General features: G+C 36.0%; 3 protein-coding genes across 5 annotated transcripts in view; 1 reads left to right on the top strand and 2 right to left on the bottom strand.

Annotated features, from left to right (window-relative positions):
* LOC109829492 (transmembrane emp24 domain-containing protein p24delta4-like) lies at nucleotides 304-8780 on the top strand. Of its 2 annotated transcripts, none has more exons than XM_020396595.1 (4): nucleotides 304-558; nucleotides 7385-7594; nucleotides 8229-8305; nucleotides 8396-8780. In XM_020396595.1, exons 1-4 carry the CDS (start codon nucleotides 352-354, stop codon nucleotides 8538-8540), a joined length of 639 nt encoding a protein of 212 aa, XP_020252184.1. In that variant the 5' UTR covers nucleotides 304-351; the 3' UTR covers nucleotides 8541-8780. The 2 variants fall into 2 exon arrangements, with proteins under 2 accessions (XP_020252184.1, XP_020252185.1); XM_020396596.1 differs by having other exon boundaries at nucleotides 8229-8316; nucleotides 8396-8509.
* LOC109829490 (stAR-related lipid transfer protein 7, mitochondrial-like) lies at nucleotides 9578-11882 on the bottom strand. Of its 2 annotated transcripts, none has more exons than XM_020396594.1 (6): nucleotides 11714-11882; nucleotides 11408-11573; nucleotides 10742-10918; nucleotides 10226-10309; nucleotides 9977-10058; nucleotides 9578-9861 (listed from the first exon to the last, which is right to left on the bottom strand). In XM_020396594.1, exons 1-6 carry the CDS (start codon nucleotides 11782-11784, stop codon nucleotides 9674-9676), a joined length of 768 nt encoding a protein of 255 aa, XP_020252183.1. In that variant the 5' UTR covers nucleotides 11785-11882; the 3' UTR covers nucleotides 9578-9673. The 2 variants fall into 2 exon arrangements, with proteins under 2 accessions (XP_020252183.1, XP_020252182.1); XM_020396593.1 differs by having other exon boundaries at nucleotides 11758-11882.
* LOC109830659 (C-type lectin receptor-like tyrosine-protein kinase At1g52310) overlaps nucleotides 12076-14948 on the bottom strand; it is a 12727-nt gene continuing 9854 nt past the window's right edge. The window contains exon 4 of the mRNA XM_020397989.1: nucleotides 12076-12885. Within this exon, the coding sequence (XP_020253578.1) occupies nucleotides 12282-12885 (604 nt within the window). The 3' untranslated portion in view covers nucleotides 12076-12281. The remainder of the gene's footprint in view (nucleotides 12886-14948) is intronic.

Genomic DNA, 14948 nt, shown 5'->3' with positions numbered 1-14948 from the left:
AATGGTGATGTGATGCTCTCTCCCTTCTAATTATTTTCATTCAATTTTCAGTTATGAGAAAACTAGAAAGCAAAATCATTTTACAATATTATTTATTTTTCATTTACTTTTTGTCTACCAAACACGGAATAGTTGTCGAATTCATAGTAGGTGACTCACCATAAGTAGTAACCAAAGGTGAGGCATCAGTTAATAGTGGTTTCGGGCGCGGATCCTTCACCATAAGTAGTAACCAAACCCGTAAAATCCGATCTTAGTCAGTCCTAACTGAAACACGAAATAGATGGGTCCATCTCTCCAAGTTTGAAGTTTCTTCTGCATTGGAAGGAGGCGAAGAAAATTTCAAAGACGATGAGAATGTGCGATGGTACGTTGATCCTACGAGCCATCATAGTGCTATCGTGCTCAGCATGGGCTGGCGCCGTGTCGATGCACATGCCTGTGACGGGAACCAAGTGCGTGTCCGAGGAGATACAGGCCAACGTTGTGGTCCTCACCGACTACTCAGCCGCGTACGAGGACGATCAACAAGAAAGCACAGCCTCCGTTTCTTGTAAGGTGCATAACTATCATATTCATCCACTTTAAGTATAATTCAATGCGAGCTAGTAATCATTTGTATATGAAAACGATTTGAATTTTACAACACGTCTCCTTAGCGTTTCTTGTTCTGTTCACCTTTCTATTCATGAATAGATGTTGATTTCTTATCGATCTTCTTTGGTTAATAACTTGGGAGACATTTTCGTTTTCAAAATTTTCCCCTTATTTGGAAAAGTAAATATTGTTATCAAAATTATTAAATTAAACTTATAGCATGCAAATAGAATTTCGAAAAATAAATTAAACAGAAAAATCTGCCCTGATCGGGAAGCAGCCGTGCAAGCATTGCCCTAAAAGATTTAGGATCCGCCTATCGCTCTGGCGCAGATGATACCCTTTCCCGTGACAGTAAAAACCTGCGGAATCAACCGGCCTCTGTACTCAGGCGAGAGTAAAGAGCTTTTTCTCAAATGAAGATGGTTGTCCAAAGTAAAAGTAAAAAAGTTGGATGAAAATAATTGCTTTGAAGAACAAAGGAGAGAAGAGAAGAACTTTCGTTTTGTTTCTGTGTTTTTACGAGCTCACCAAACGGCTGTATATATAGGGTTGGAAACCCTTTAGCCGTTGAAAATCTTCGCGTTACGTTCGCCAAATTCACGCGTAACATTTGCCAAAATCTCGCAGCCGTTACGCTCGTTTTCCACGTGAAAAATAAAAGAAACATGTAAAATGAAGTTTGAAAAAATAAAAACGCGTGCGCATGCGGCGCGGCGTGTCATGCGCGCGCGTGTGTGATATACAAATCCCAAACAATAGAAAGCTCAAAACACCCCCTTCTTTGGAATCCACAAAGCCTAAAGGAAAGAGAGCTAATTTAAACAACCAACTATTCATAACACTAGGCAATGTGGGACTATTCATTGAATGCAAAATTGTCTTTTCTTCCCCAACATAAAAATGCAATATTTGACTAAAAAATTCAAAATCAATAAATCATAAAACAAATATAGTTCGGGCAACCTTTCGTATCGTAAATTCAGGAGATGTAGCTTTCGGCTTTGAATATTTTCTTAGTGGGTTCATCGTAACCTGAGAGACATAATGAACTAGGTCTTGAATTAGGCCCCTTATACCATGTATTGATGAAAACACACACAATACGTCTACATCTATTGAGCAAAGCGGGTTGTGCGTTAAAGACTATGCTCATAATAACCGACTCATGAGAGTTTCTAGGAATTAGCCCTGCCCTCCCCCCTCCACCGCGGCCATCACAGTTCCTCTCACGTAGGTAAGTCCTCCAAGGATACTACAGCTGGATATCATACGCTCCATAATACATGTGTTAGACTTATTAAGAGTAAAACTCAACCTACCAGCTGTATCATAAGAGCATCGTCACCATAGAAAAGGGGTAGTAGCAGATGCTACTATAATGATATATGAATATATCTGGGTCGATGCTCCACACAAGTGTCACTAGTCCAGTTTGTTCCTACCACATTAAACCTACATTAGGACTGTGTCTCCAACTAAAGGTTGGGTTCCTGCTGGTAGTGACGTCATCTATGGGCTTAACCCCATCTCCCTCGATGAATCCAAAACCACACTCTTGGATACACCCTTAGTCAAAGGGTCAGCAAGATTCTTTTCAGACTTTACAAAATCTAGAATCAAAACTTTACTTAGCAGGCGTTATACAGATTTATATCTTATTTGAATATGTCTTTTAAGTTTTTTATTAAGATGCACTTGCTTTAGAAGCTATATGGTGGATCTAGAATCAGAGTGAATAGAAATTGGAGGAGAGGGTTTAGGAACCAAAAGAAGTTCAGAGAGTAGATCTTTAACCATTCTGTTTCTGTGCAAGTGGTATTAAGAGCAAACAATTTAGACTCCATGGTGTTCCTGGCAATTACTGTTTGCTTATAGGATTTTCAGGATACAGCTACACCACCAAAAAGAAAATATATCCAGATGTAGATTTTACACTGTTGGAATACATGACCCAGTTGGCGTCACTATATCCTTCTATTGCATCAGGGTACCCAGTGTAAGTCAAGCAATAGTCAACTATACCTTTCAAGTATTTAAATACTCTCTCTAAGGCAATCCAGTGATTTTTTTTCTAGGGTTGCTGGTATACCAACTCAGTCTGGTTGGATATGTACAAGAGATATCCAATCAGCTGAGAATACTTCAGCTAGGAGACAGGTTCATATTCATTCTTCTTCAAAGATATAGAAGAGTCATAAGGTGTAGAGAAAGGTTTAGAGTTGTGAAAATTGAATTTGACCAGCATTTTCTATTATGAGAAAGACTCAAAGATATTCCTCTAGTGTCTTTAGAGATTTTTATTCCAAGTATCATGTTAGCAAGACCTAAGTCTTTCATGTCAAAGTTCTTGGAGAGATAATCCTTAACTTTTAAGATTTATTCAAGAGTTGTTCCAAAGATAAGGATATCATCAACATAGAGACAGAGGATGACATAGTCAATGTTTATCACTTTAGAATAGACACACCTATCGTGTTCATTCACGGAGAAGTCATATTGTGCAATGACTTCGTTAAATTTTTGGTGTCATTGTTTAGGAGCTTGTTTTAGACCATACAGAGATTTAACAAATTTGCAGACTTTATCTTCCTAACCTTTGGCAATGAAGCCTTCGGGTTGGTTCATATAGATTTCTTCATCTAAATCACCATTTAAAAAAGCACTCTTGATATCCATCTGATGTATGGTTAGATTGTGAATAGCAGCAAAGACTAATAATACTCGGATAATTGAGATTCGGCCTACAGGAGAATATGTATCAAAGTAATCGATGCCCTTTTTGCTGAGTATGGCATTTAGCTACTAATCTAGCTTTATATTTATCAATGAAACCATCAGGTCTAAGTTTCTTCTTGAATATCAACTTACAACCGACAAGTTTACAACTTGGGGGTATATCGGTGAGTATCCAAGTATGGTTTTTCATTATTGATTTTATTTTATTATCAATGGTTTCTTTCTAGAAAGGACATTCAGGAGAATCCATTGCTTCCTTAAAGGAGCTTGGATCGCCTTCAACAATAAGGTAAAGAAGTCTTCTCCAAAATCCTTTTAAATTTTACCTATTTTACTTCTTCGAGGTTCAAAATCTAGAGGTTGAGAAGAGCTGAAAGATGGTAGATAAGAAGGAAGAGATGAACTAGGATTTTCTGAGATTTTGGATTTGAAAGGAAATATGTTTTCAAAATAGACTACATCTCTTGCTTTAGTATTATTGGATATGTCACTGATTTCATAGTTAATGACTAGAAATCTACTATATAGTGCATATCCAATAAATACAGCATCAACAGTCTTAGATTTAATTTTTCTCTTCTTAGGTTTTGGAATAGCTACCTTAGCCAAGCAACCCCAAACCCAAAAAAAATTCAACCTAGGAGTTCTCTCCCTTCCAATATTCATAAGGAGTTATATCAGAAGATTTGTGGGGAATCCTATTGAGAATGAAGCAGACAGAAAGAAGAGCTTCACCCCAGTGGTTTTTAGGTGCTTTTGAATTGAGTAACATATAGTTCACCATGTCCATAAGGGTCATGTTCTTTCGTTCAACTACCTCGTTAGACTATGATATATAGGGAGCAGTTACCTCATGAATAATATCATGCTCTTGACAATATTCAGTCATTTTATTTGAGGTGTACTCCCCCACATCAAATCTTAAAATCTTGATCTTCTTTTTAAGTTGGTTCTATGATTCAGCTTTATACACCTTAAACCTATCTAGAACATCATCCTTAGTTCTGAGAAGATAGGTGTAATAATATTGAGAGTGCGTGTCTATAAAACTCACAAAATATCTCCTACCCCCTCAGGTGAACTCGGTTCGAGTCACACACGTCACTATGAATTAATTTGAGGGGTTCGGAGTTTCTAGTTATAGGCTTGAAGGGTTTTTTAGTGTGTTTCCCTTGGACACAAATATCACACTTAGATGAGAGATCAGGAGATGATTTAGGAATAAGATTCAATTAACCATTCTCTACAAATTTTGGAAATTTACATGTTCGAGTCGTCCATGCTAAACATCACAAGATTCAACAATTTGTGCACTAGGAGATTCAAGAATTTCATTAGAACTAGAATTGATTACATTGAGTTTGAAAAGGTCATTACAAATAAAATATTTTCTTATGCATACATTATTCTTTGTAATCACAAATTTATTGGATTTCTTTACAATCCCGAATTCAGCTCTAAGGATAAGAGATTCACTGATCAAGTTGTGACGAAGAGAAGGAACATGATGAAGGCCTTGTATATTTAGAGCTTTCCTAGAAGTCATGGTGAGCTCTACGCATCCACTTCCAATTATTTGTTTGGTGGAGTCATCTGCTAAGCTTATTCTTCCTCCACGTGATTCCTGGTAAGTTAAAAATCAAGAGTGATCATCGCAAACATGAATATTAGCTCCAGAATTCAAGTACCAACCAGTGGAAGAATTAAGAGAATTTACAAGATAGGAAGAAGAGGCTAACCTGAAGGAATTTGGATTTTCTTCAATCATGTTTACTTTATTGGATCCATTTCCTTTTGGAGCAGGTTTTGTCGGTTCCTTCTTCCGATAGAAGCAGTTGAGAGCCAAGTGGCTAGTTACCACAGACATAGCAGAACTTTCCATCAGACTTATGGTTGGAAGAATTGGGATTTGATTTGGTGGATGCATGATTTGTTAAAGGATTGTTGGTTTTTCTTGAATTTCTTCTCTTTTGGTTAGTAATTCTTAGATTTAGACTTGTCCTCTACCAAGTTCACTTTAGCTTCCATTTCGGTCTTGGTTTTGGAATTTTGTCTATGCTGGTCTTCGATACGAATAGCCTTGAGGGCTTCAGTTAATGTTAGATCTCCTTATTTGTGTCGGAGATCTCCAGCAAATCTAGACCGGGAGGGAAGGAGTTTGTCAATCAAACAGGAAACTTTAATGTCATCAGTAAAGGAGTTTCCCTTTGATTGGAGGTGACGAAGGAAATCTTGGAATTCATGAATTTATTCATTTATAGGTTTGTCATCAAGCATCATGAACTTATTGAAGGAAGATGAGGTGAAACGCAGAATTCAGACATCATCAAAGCCATATTCTATTTCAAGAGCATTCCATAGGTCTTTAGCACTTTTAAACTCATAATATATGTCATAAAGGTTGTCCGCAAGTGCATTAAGAATCCTATGGTAACAATGATAGTTTATTTCTTCTGATTTTATATGACTAGAGAAGGAACTAGCACCAGAAGCAAAAGTGAAAGGTGTAGGTTGTTCCGGATCAGGAGAGTTGGAGTTTATAAGTAGAGATCCAAAAGATGAAGATTCAGAAGTGTCAATAACAGATAAGAGACCTAGAGTAATAAACCAGTATCTCATCTGATTAGCCCACCGTTTGTAGTTAACACCGGTAAACTTCTCAGGTTTGACACTTTTGGAATGATCTGTGTGAGTCATAAGTCCGATTTAAGTTAACTAGTCTAGGTATTTTAAAATCTGAAGGAATAAAAGGTTTTGTCAATACCACTCGACTAGTTACTTAGGAGAGTATGACTTTAAATGATGTATTTTGATCAATAAATATGAACAATTAATTACACAGAATTAAAATTATGAACAATGTAAGGAGAATAATATACTTCTAAAACAGTAAATTACAAGAATAATTTAAGCAATAAATCTTTTTCTTCGAATTAATTTTCTGACAGAATAATTTTTTTTTTTTGGCTAATGTAAGTAATTAATTATAGGAATTAACAGGAACTGAAAGAAAATAATTATAAATTTATTTTGGATTTTAAAAATCAACAGCTATAAAATCAATCTTCTAGATTGTTATCAAAATTATTAAATTAAACTTATAGCATACAAATAGAAATCTGAAAAATAAATTAAACAGAACAATCTGGCCTGATCGGGAAGAAGTCGTGCAAGCACTGCCCTAGAAAATTAAGGACTCGCATATCGCTCTGACGTAGATGATCCCCTCTCCCCTAGCGGTAAAAACCACTGGAATCAGCCGGCCTCAGTACTCGGACGAGAGTAAAGAGATTTTTCTCAGATGAAGACGGTTGCCCAAAGTAAAAGCAAAAAAGTTGGATGAAAATAATAGCTTTGAAGAATAGAGGAGAGAAGAGAAGAACTTTCATTTCATTTCATTTCTGTGTTTTTCCGAGCTCACTAAACGGCTGTATATGTAGAGTTGCAAACGCTTTAGCCGTTGAAAATCTTTGCGTAATGTTCGCCAAATTCATGTGTAACATTCGCCAAAATCTCGCAGCCGTTACGCTCGTTTTCCACGTGAAAAATAAAAGAAACGTGTAAAATGAAGTTTGAAAAAACAAAAACGCGTGGGCGTGCGGCGTGCACGCGCATGTGTGATATGCAAAGCCCAAACAATAGAAAACTCAAAACACCCCCTTCTTTGGAATCCTCAAAACTCAAAGGAAAGAGAGCTAATTTAAACAACCAACTATTCATAACACTAGGCAATGTGAGACTATTCATTGAAGGCAAAATTGTCTTTTCTCCCCCAACATAGCCACCATACATATATGAACGCAGTTTATGTAGATTTGGTTGTGGCAGATATTTACTGAATAGTATATATGTTTTTTGGCTTTTCTTATGAAGTATTGGTAAATTTGATGATCCAGAGTATAATATTCTCATTTAGCACGCTTTACCATGATATTCTTTCGAGATTCAACGGTGTGGTATACTCTTTATGGAGCCATGAAAAGAGATGCCGTGAGAGTAGTCTTTATTGTAGTTCTTGAAAATTATGCTTCTGCCCTTGTTATCTCAGGTGACATCACCTTATGGAAACACACTTCATCATCAAAAAAATATTACAAAAGGTCAGTTTGCATTCACAACTAATGAGTCCGGAAACTACCTAGTATGTTTCTCACTAGACAGTGAGAAAAGAGATGTTGTAGCAAGTGTAAGCGTCAATTGGAGGATCGGAATAGCAGCTAAGGACTGGGATTCTATCGCTAAGAAGGAAAAAATTGAGGTTAGTCATACTTATATTATCCTTCTCCGTTTTATTTAGGGTTAATTACGGATAGACACTTTGTAGTATTGTTATTCTGGACTTGCTACTCTAATTTTTTTTAGTTCCAGATGGATGCCCTCACTGAAAATGTTTGACTCTTCCACCCTCTTTGAGGAAGGAAAACTATTTCCTACATAAAGATCCTTTGAGGTTAAAGGAGGCGGAAAACCTTTTTTCTCAAAGGCCTATCTGCAACAACAAAACTAGAGGGGTAGTAAGTTCAAAATATCGATATACAGGAGGGTCTACTGCAATGCATCCTTTTATTTAGGGTATTTGTAGGTAAAGATGTGGCTACTTAATTAGCACATACACACCCCTTGATCCTACAAGTGTTTTTTTTTTTAAGTGCCAGTGACAATGTGTTCGTCCCTTTAGTTCTCCAGCTACCATGAAAATCAAATCACATGGTCAACAAAGTTAAATATATTATCAATACCTTGTGAAATTTTAAAAAACAAACAAAAAGATAACATGGTCATGGTGGCGGGAAGTGCATGCGCTCAAAAAAAAAAACACCTTCAAAATAACCATTTTATCTAACCTCTGTATATGACTATGTTCATCTTCTTGCACTTTTTGATTTGCTAAGGGCATTGAACTTGAGCTAAGAAAGTTGGAGGGTGCGGTTGAAGCAATACATGAAAACTTGTTATATCTCAAGAGCAGGTACCTTAAATGTTAGTAAAGTTGAAATTTCTTATTACACTGGTAAAGATTTTTGTCAAATATATAAATGGTCTTTGTTATTGCAAACAGGGAAGTGGAGATGAGCCTTGTGAGTGAAAGGACGAACTATAGGATTGCATTGATGAGCATACTGTCACTCGGAATTTGCATCATAGTCTCTATTTTGCAGATGTGGCACCTAAAGGGTTTCTTTGAAAAGAGGAAACTCATTTAGCTGAAAAGTTACGCTATTCGATGCTGAAATATTCTCGCTATAACTGTTTTAGTTTGCTAAGTTTTACAAATATCTTTTTTGGTCATATGGTCATTTTTTGGAGCATCGTAGTGGTATTTTGAGACGGAATAGATAGAGGTGCACGAAGCAAAAAAAGATTTTTTTTTTTCTTGGCCTTGGTTGCTCTTATCTTGTATGTTATCATTTTTTCAGTTGCATATACATGCAATATATGTGATAATTTATTTTGCGTGAACTTAAAAAAAAACAAAAAAGAAAACTTTTATTATACGTATATGTGATCAGAAAGTCAGAGTAGTTTCATAAAAAGTGCAGGAACGTGTATAATTTGATTCATATGTAAGCACAAATAACCTACTATTACAAGGGGTTGTTTGGATCTTTTTTTGGTAAACCACTTGATAGTTACGGTAATACGAAAACCAATAGCCCAGCTAGATCTGCCAGCTACAATAATACTACCACAAAACAAAGCCTTTTGCTAGGAAATAGTTAGAGGCTGCTAGCTCAGATTTTTAACTGCCACATCAGTCCCCTATTTGTCCAAATAGACAAAGTAAAAACTATAATACTATCGTAGCCTGATAGCTGCAGTAGCTTTCAAGCAAAAAAAAACCCTCGACTAATCAAACCCTAAGAAACGATGGCTCCTATATTTGAAATAGCTTCGTGAAGTTCATTAAAGACATGTATTTGACATGCAATAACAGGTCGTCGTGCTTTTGGAGAAGTCGCGGTAGTATCTGTATCGATAACTGCTATTAGAATATTAGTTAGTTGACAAAAGTGGTCAGGATGGCCGACTTGTTCTAAGGCGCCAGTTTCAGATACCGGTCCGAAGGGGGGCAGGGATTTGAATACCATTCCTGACAAAATCTAAGTTTCATAAATATTTTCTTTCAGTATGCTGTAGGTGAATTTGGCAAATTTTATCATTACTATTTTGTTTATCGTTTCTGATATTATGTTAGCTACATAAACATGGATATGCATCCAACACATTACTGGATAGAAATAAACCTTTTCCTACTCTCTGATTTTGTAAGTCTAAGATTATAGTAGACATCAATTTAATTTCAGATTTGAGAGGACATTACGTACAGGTTCGTATATCATGAAGATGGAACTCTATTCAACCTCGATATCTTATAAGAACGCAAGCCCTGCTCAAGTTTATTAATGAGCTTCCACATTTCTCGTTGAATGCCTATTTTCACGAGCATATTTTGTATACCCATATCTTCAAAATGAAAGACAAGAACTTCAGAAGCAGTGGATTGCCCTCCATTTCTTGATTCCACTGAAAACAAAGTTTAAATAAATAGATTATTATTATTAAATTTAGATTTTCATTTAAATGGCATGTATCACAAAAGTTATTATAGACTGTGAGATCAGAGAAGTGAATGTTGAACCTGCCCTTATGCGCCAAGAGGAGTAGTAGGGATTCGCCCGTTTTGGACGTTGGCTCCTTGGAGTACCAGGAAACGGTAAGCTCTGCGAGAAGCATTGTCATAAATAAATAAAAAGATATTATAATTAATATGAAAAGAAAATAGATACTTTTTGTCGGCATTCAATTTTAAGATAATTTTAATCTTGAATAAGGCAGGTTTATCTATTCATAAACAAACACAATACTGCTATTAGGTTGATCGTCATACCTTTGACACGCAATAATATGTAGATCCTGATACCCACAAACGACGACCAATGATGTACTCTCGAGGACTACCGAAAACTGGAAACTGTCGTTGACAAAGCGAGGTCAATTGCAGAAAAATGTCCCAAGGTTTATGAGTGACAAAATCTTTTAAGTGACAATTTGACCTCTTCTCTATATGAAATTCTACAAAATTAACTTGGAGTTGAAAATTATGATTATAGAATATGACGGTTATATGTCCTGCATAACGTTGCATGTCCTATGTCCTACATAATGTTGTATGTCCAACATAATCATATATATGATTATCGTATTAAAAGTTAATGATTACATCCAAAATTAGATGACTACTGAACAACAAATTTAAAATAGGGGGAAGGAGTCATTTTCAAAACCACAAGGACTTCTGTCATTGTTACAAACCGTAGGGTTTTTCTCTTTTGTAATTTACCCATGAAATTAGCATCATACTGCTCCAAAAAGGTTCATCAGAAATCAGCCTATTTTAGTTTACCTTTCGGATCCAATGAAGAATCACAGTTCCAGTATCTGAATATTCCCGTAATTTTCTAAAGTAGACAAGCATATCATCCCATTTTGTCCTAAAGTCATCATCCCAGAAAAAATCTCTCAGCAATTCTGGTTCCATATTCTCAAATATGGCCAGGCTGCGATACTGAGTCGGACCAAACTGGCAACAAAAACAAAATGTCACAATTTTATTCACATGAATATCAAACAAAATAATACTATCATCATCTTGTTTTGAGCACATGAAGCATAATGACAAGGCCACTACGTTGAGGAGCATTCATACCTTGTGGAGAGCATAATCAATCTAAAAACTTAGGGTGTAAGACAGATTCTAATTTTCTCTTTTATATCATTATTCTAATTTTTTTCCAAGATGAGAGCTCCGGCTGATGGCCAATATCCCAGTAAACTTTTGTGAATCAACTGCACTTTTTGAGTGAAATAAGTCCTAGTTCATATTTATAGAAGTACAAGACCAGAATATAAAAGATTTTTACGTGGTAATAGCTCGATACCAGGAGGTATAAAAGAAGAAGAAAAAATTGCACTTTCCTACCAAAACGCATGAATCAAAATTTTGTAAATTTGACAGAACTATATCTTTTTGTTGGACTAACAAGTCACAAGTACAAAAACAACCATTAACCTCTGAATCACGGCGCCAGACTCTGAATGAGAGTGTAGAAGTAGAATTATCCATCATCAAGTTCCACGGTGATCCACCATCTTTCTCATTAATGTAAGCTAACAACATCTTCAGATCCTCCTCTGTGACTCCAACATGCTCTTTCTCAGTCTCTGATGAATCATCACTACAAAACGAAGAGTTTTAGTAAAATATAATAACTCCCAACTCTCATACCTCCAGAGTTTTGATACAGTGGAAGTAATTTAAGACAGTAATGTAGTTTTATAAAATTATAACTCTTAACATGAATAAACATCAACTTACAACATAATTGTCTTCAAGAAATTTAGAGCCTCTGAGATACATACCTTTGTTGTTTTGAAACATATCGCCATTTATAACGGTGAGGCATGCCAGCAGTCCAGATGAGGTTTATTCTCCAGCTAAACATAGAGTAAAGAAGAGACATGAGCCTTCTTGGCCCACAATGCCAGAAAAGGATCAGGCCCATGAAGGCAAGCGCAGTTCCCGCAGCTTCAATCTCCATAGATAAATGTCAGGCTAATGAACTAGGAAGAAGGAAGAGAAAACATATAGGGTAACACGAAACAAGGGGTTTCAAAAAGGACAAGAATACTTTAATTTTTTAACTTCAATTAATAACTCAGGGATTTTTAACTCAGGGATTTTCAAGAAAAAGAAGAATAATTTTACAATATATGCTATTGGATAGTTCATACACGAGGCAAATAATTTGTAAAATAATAAATTTCACATTGCATTATTGGCCTTTCCTTGCTCTAAACAACAGGAATCATCTTCACTTGCACATTTCAACTCCATGTTCCCCTAATACTAAAAATACACTAAACAAACAAGCACATCATGAGACTCAGTTTGCTGCCTCTACCTCTAACGGAACCATGATCGGCAAAGTACTATGTGTACTCGTCCCACTTCTAGTCTGTTCTGATAATGAGACCGAGGCCGATGCACCAGATCTCAAACCTAACTGCTGCAGCTGATGTACAACATGCGACATTCTCGGACGTACTGAAGGAACATGCTGTGTACAAGCATAGACAAGATCCACAACCTTTTGCATCACTCCGACCTCTGGAATCTCATTAATGAGCGGATCAAGAAGCTCAAGATACCTATGAGATTGAACCAGAGGCGTAGCCCACTCAAATATAGTCTGCCAACCAACAGACTCAACCGCCTGAGCTGGTCGACGACCACTGACTATTTCGAGAAGTAGCACACCAAAGCTGTAGACATCACTCTTTGTGGTCAGTTCGTTTCTGTATACAAATTCTGGAGCAAGATATCCGTAGGTTCCAGCCATTACGGTTCTTTCATGCATCACTTCCCATGGTACAAACTTGGAGAGGCCTACACCCATTAAATGTGCTCCGAAATCTTCGTCTATGAGTACGTTGCTTGCACGTATATCCCTGTGGACAACTTGAGGCTTCACCTTGTCATGCAGAAATCTGTGAGGTTTGACGAGCCCATCAAATAGGTGGCGAAAGTTAGTTGTGCAAAAATAATCTCTCTGATGAGAGAGGTTATAACTAAGTTGCAATCAAGCAGAATGCTGCAAAATGATTATTTGTATTGAGAATGGAAAAGCATCAGCATGAACAATGTGTTCACAAGGTAGAAACAGGTTAATATGACACTCATGATATTATAAGAATATTACATATTTTCTCGAGGGTAGATCAACCAGAACCAAATGATGAAAATAGCTGTCAAATGCAAATTTTGCTTTTCGTAGAAGAAACTATGATATCAGCCCTAATACATTGTCAAAAAACCTGAGAATAGAAGGGGAGGGCCCATAAAGAAATTGACACTTTCTATACTTGATCCTTAAGAAATCACTACACTGAGGAGCATAATATACATGTTTCAATAAATGCAGTAAAAGATTTAGTATGTACAGAAAACAAACCCAGGTAATACAGATTAATGTAATAACTAAAATTATATGTGGTTATAAAGAACAGGAACAAAGTACCACTAAACAAAACCTTTACAACGTTTACAATCTTTGCTTCATGTGAAAACAATAAACGTATAATTTCCAACATATTCGATTATCAGAAATGCTTGAGCTTAGAAAAATGGATAAAGCGGGGTGTGGTGCTACAAAAAAGGGGGGGGGGGGAATAAATGAGATAGTGGGATGAATTGATGCTATTAATTTAAATTATTTAAAGGACGGGAAAGAAAAAAGGAATAATAGAAGAGTTGAAGCGTTGAATTGAAATCAGGTACAGGTCAGTCCGTTCATTAATCACTTATTGATGGTCAAAATAAAACTGTAGGTTCTAGGTATGACCAAGTTTTTAAAACCACAATAAGATTTGACCAAGGTTCAACATGTAAAGCAGAAAACCGTAGAACTGAAGCATTGTCACACCACTGAACAAGTAGCAGACATTCACCAAGCCATTATCAGGTGAAACTTTCTTAAGGCTAAGAGACATGCTTGGCATAAAGACATTTTGATTTGAAGGGACGTGTTGGAATATTAAATTAAAATGTTAGAATAAATGAGGTTAATAGCATGAGTTTTAGAAGTGCAAGGGTGAATATTAAATTAAAATGTTAGAATAAATGAGGTTAATAGCATGAGTTTTAGAAGTGCAAGGGTCATAAGCTTAGAATGGAAAGAGACATAGGTTATGGAAGAATAAGAATAACTTACTCATTTATGATATTTATCTTTATGGTATTAAAATAGGAATTTAATTTGTGACTATTGGTATGCCTAGACGTTTTTGTTTTGAAGCCTATATAAAGGGCTATTGTAATCCTTGTTTGATATGAAGAAATATAAGTGAGTTCTTTGTCTTCATTTGAGAGAGTTCTAAGTTCGTAAATTTAAGAGTCATCAATTTTCGACGATATATCCCCAATATGGCTGATATAACAACTGATATATCCTTTTATATGGCTTATCACAAAAAAAATATACGACATTTGGCAATTTCTGGGAAAGATATAATAATTTTCCCATTATATCAAATGACATTTTAGCCTTAAAAAATCAGACGAAATGTTGCAATACTGATTTGTACTTTTATTTGTTTTACAAGGTTGATTAGTGATCATAAACACATATTATCAACGTTTTGTATGCTTATATTTTATTTAGTATGTTGAGATCGCATTTTAGTGCATTATATTATTTATGTAAACATTTGTTATAGCATTCCAATATTACCACATATCCCCGATATTTCCCCCATATCCATAATTTGATATGAATCTTGGCCATCTGATTTTTTCCCGATATCCAATATTTAAAAACCTTGGCGAAAGATGCTTCTATTGCAGATCATATAAACGAGTTCAGCACGATTACAACTGTGTTTGTTCGAGATCATGTTTGAAGATGAAATCCATTGATCTTATTGTCTTCCCTACCAGATAGTTGGGTCCTAAAGGTGACGGCGGTTAGCAATTCTCATGGGAAGAGGAAGTTGAAGCTTGATGATGTTCGAGATTTGATTCTCAGTGAGGATATTTGCAAGAGTTGGGGGAA

The sequence above is a fragment of the Asparagus officinalis genome, chromosome 2 (assembly GCF_001876935.1).
Source record: "Asparagus officinalis chromosome 2, Aspof.V1, whole genome shotgun sequence".
Classification (NCBI taxonomy): domain Eukaryota; kingdom Viridiplantae; phylum Streptophyta; class Magnoliopsida; order Asparagales; family Asparagaceae; genus Asparagus; species Asparagus officinalis.
This window is presented reverse-complemented; position numbering and strand designations above follow the sequence as displayed.